The 2,564-nt window shown below is 48.0% G+C and overlaps 1 protein-coding gene across 1 annotated transcript; it reads right to left on the bottom strand.

Moving 5' to 3' along the window:
* Window positions 1-233: 233 nt before the first annotated feature.
* Window positions 234-1,247, bottom strand: LOC113915147 (olfactory receptor 51D1). The gene is given in 4 exon segments (XM_027580944.2): window positions 234-965; window positions 967-1,099; window positions 1,101-1,195; window positions 1,197-1,247. Coding segments are annotated over 4 exon segments (1,011 nt in total).
* Between the last annotated feature and the right edge of the window lie 1,317 nt (window positions 1,248-2,564).

Genomic DNA, 2,564 nt, shown 5'->3' with positions numbered 1-2,564 from the left:
TTTAGTACTGACCCATTCCTGCCAATGTAGGAGCCTTCTGATGAGAAACCTTCGCTTGGGGCTGCTCCTCTGGCCTGGCCAAAACTTTCTCAGAACCACACTTCTGTACTGACACATTCCAGATATGTGGAAATAGAGAGCCCAGTGGGTTGGATGCTCCAATCACCAAGATAACAAGATCCTAATCCTCTCAGCTTTGGCAGGGATTAAAGGCATTAGGGAGGTTATTCTGCTCACCTACCACCCTGTGAGAACATATGGAGGATCCATGAACGGATCTCCTTGGTCTTGGCTCCATAGACAACAGGGTTGACCACAGGTGGTAATAGATAGATATTAGCCATAATCACATGGAGCAGGGAGGTAGGGCCCCCCAGCCTGCGCACCACCGAGAACCCGATGAGGGGCACACAGAAGACCAGGACAGCACAGAGATGGGAGATGCAGGTGTTGAAATCCTTGAGTGCTGCCCCCAGAGAAGACAACTCCAACACAGTCTTCAGGATGAGAATGTAACAGAGGCCAATGAAGAGGGAGTCCACACCCATCACTGAGAGGATAATGAAGAGTCCGTATACTACACTGACCATGGTGTCAGTACAGGACAACTTCATAATATCTTGGTGCAAACAGAAGGAGTGTGCGACAGTATGTGTTTGGCAGTATGACAACCGCTTCAGGATGAAGGGCAGAGGGAAGAAGAAAACAAATCCCCTGGTCAGGGCAGCTAGTCCAATCTTGGCCACAGTAGGCCCTGTGAGCACAGAAGCATGCCACAGTGGATGGCAGATGGCCACAAAGCGGTCAAAAGCCATGGCCAGCAGGACAGCTAACTCCATGGCTGACAGAGCATGGATAAGGAACATCTGGGCCAGACAAACATTGAATCCTATCTCTTGGATGCCTGTCAGGAAGAGGCTGGCCATCTTGGGCATGGTGATAGAAGACAGGACTAGGTCAATGGTTGGAAAGCATGGCCAGGAAGAGGTACATGGGCTCATGCAGGTGCCTTTCCACATGGATGATGAGGACAATGGCCAGGTTGCCCAGAGTGGCCAAGGCATACCTAAAACACAGTGGAAAAGGCAGCCAAAAGTGTGTTAGGCCCCAGGCCAGGGATGCCCACCAGCAGGAAATACACTGGGTGTACCAGAGTTCCATTTGGAGTGGTCATGACAGGAACGAAGTCCTGAGGGCCTCTGCATGCCAAGTCCAGGGTCTATGAAGGGGAAAAGGAGAAACACCATTCAGTCATAGCTCAGAGGAGAGAAAGAAATTACAAGGAAAGGGCACTGGAGTCATGATGACAGCAGCAAACAGAAGATTAAGTACTTGTAATTCTGAACTCCAGCCTCTCTGTGGAGAGTCTCTTTCTACACACTTCCCAGTGTCCCATTAATCTCAGTGTGTGACAACCCACTCAGAAAACATGCAACAGCTCTTCCTTTCCAGAGCTGAAGCTGTGGACCAGGGCACTGCTCTTAACCACTTCTCCAACACAGTGGACCTGCAAAGAATGTTCCACACCGAACCCAGTTCTTCTAGTGCATGTGAGGGTAAAGACCATTTGGGTCCAGAGTGTAAGGTTCAGTCTGTGATTGCCTTTAACATCCACTCTAATCTGATTAAGGGCAGAAAGCAGGGGTTCTGTCTGGTATGGGGTTTCAAGAGACAGATTTATGGTTAGGCCTGAGGAGCATTTCCCAAACTTTCCTGATAGATTAATCTGAAGCAGTTATTGAAAACACTATTCCCAAGGTCTGACTCCAGGCCCAGAGGGTCCAGAAATCTGATTAAAAACAGTAATTCCTTTCTCCCCAGATAAATTTTGTTTTTAATCAGGGAAATTTGTGAAAAGCAGTTCTGGTGTTCCGAGAGGTGGGGAGAGGGCAGTGAAGAAAGATTATCATTTCTAGCCCCCAAAAAAGAAAAGAACAGAATTTTTCATCATGATCTCTGGAGAGCTGCATGAGAGTCAGTCCTAGATTGTGCTTGGCTGAGGTGTGACATGGAAAGGAGATACATGGGAAGAAAAGCGGTCCATGCTGCAGCTGGTGCTATGTGGTGTCCACAGGCACGTCCCCCTTCCACCACTACTCTCCCAGGTGATCACATAACCACGAGGCTCAACTTCCTTAGTCTCATATACCGCTCTGTTCTAGGGCTTCTGTCCTGAGATCCAACCCTATAAGCTGCTGCCTCTTCATATTTCTACTCGGATAGCCTATGGGCCTCACACTCATCTTGCCCCAAAAGGAACCCCTTCCAAATGGTACCTCCCACTCACCCAAGTCATCCAGGTCAGGACAGTTAGTCCCATCCTGACTTTTCTGCTCTTTTATCTCCTCATGTGATTTTAGTTTTGCAACTAATCTATTATGACCCTTCCTCCTATTTAACACACGCTCTTTTCCTCCCAATCTCATTATATCATCCACTCTGCTCTGATTATGAAAAGATCTTCCTAACTCACCTGTCTCCAAACCCAGATATTTCAATGCATCTTCTGCATCACTGCTATCAAAACAGCAAAACTAGACATGTCAGGCTCCTCTCTTAACAAG

The sequence above is a fragment of the Zalophus californianus genome, chromosome 11, assembly GCF_009762305.2.
Source record: "Zalophus californianus isolate mZalCal1 chromosome 11, mZalCal1.pri.v2, whole genome shotgun sequence".
Classification (NCBI taxonomy): Eukaryota; Metazoa; Chordata; class Mammalia; order Carnivora; family Otariidae; genus Zalophus; species Zalophus californianus.
The sequence above is the reverse complement of the archived record's forward strand: the minus strand, read 5'-3'. Positions and strand labels throughout refer to the sequence as shown.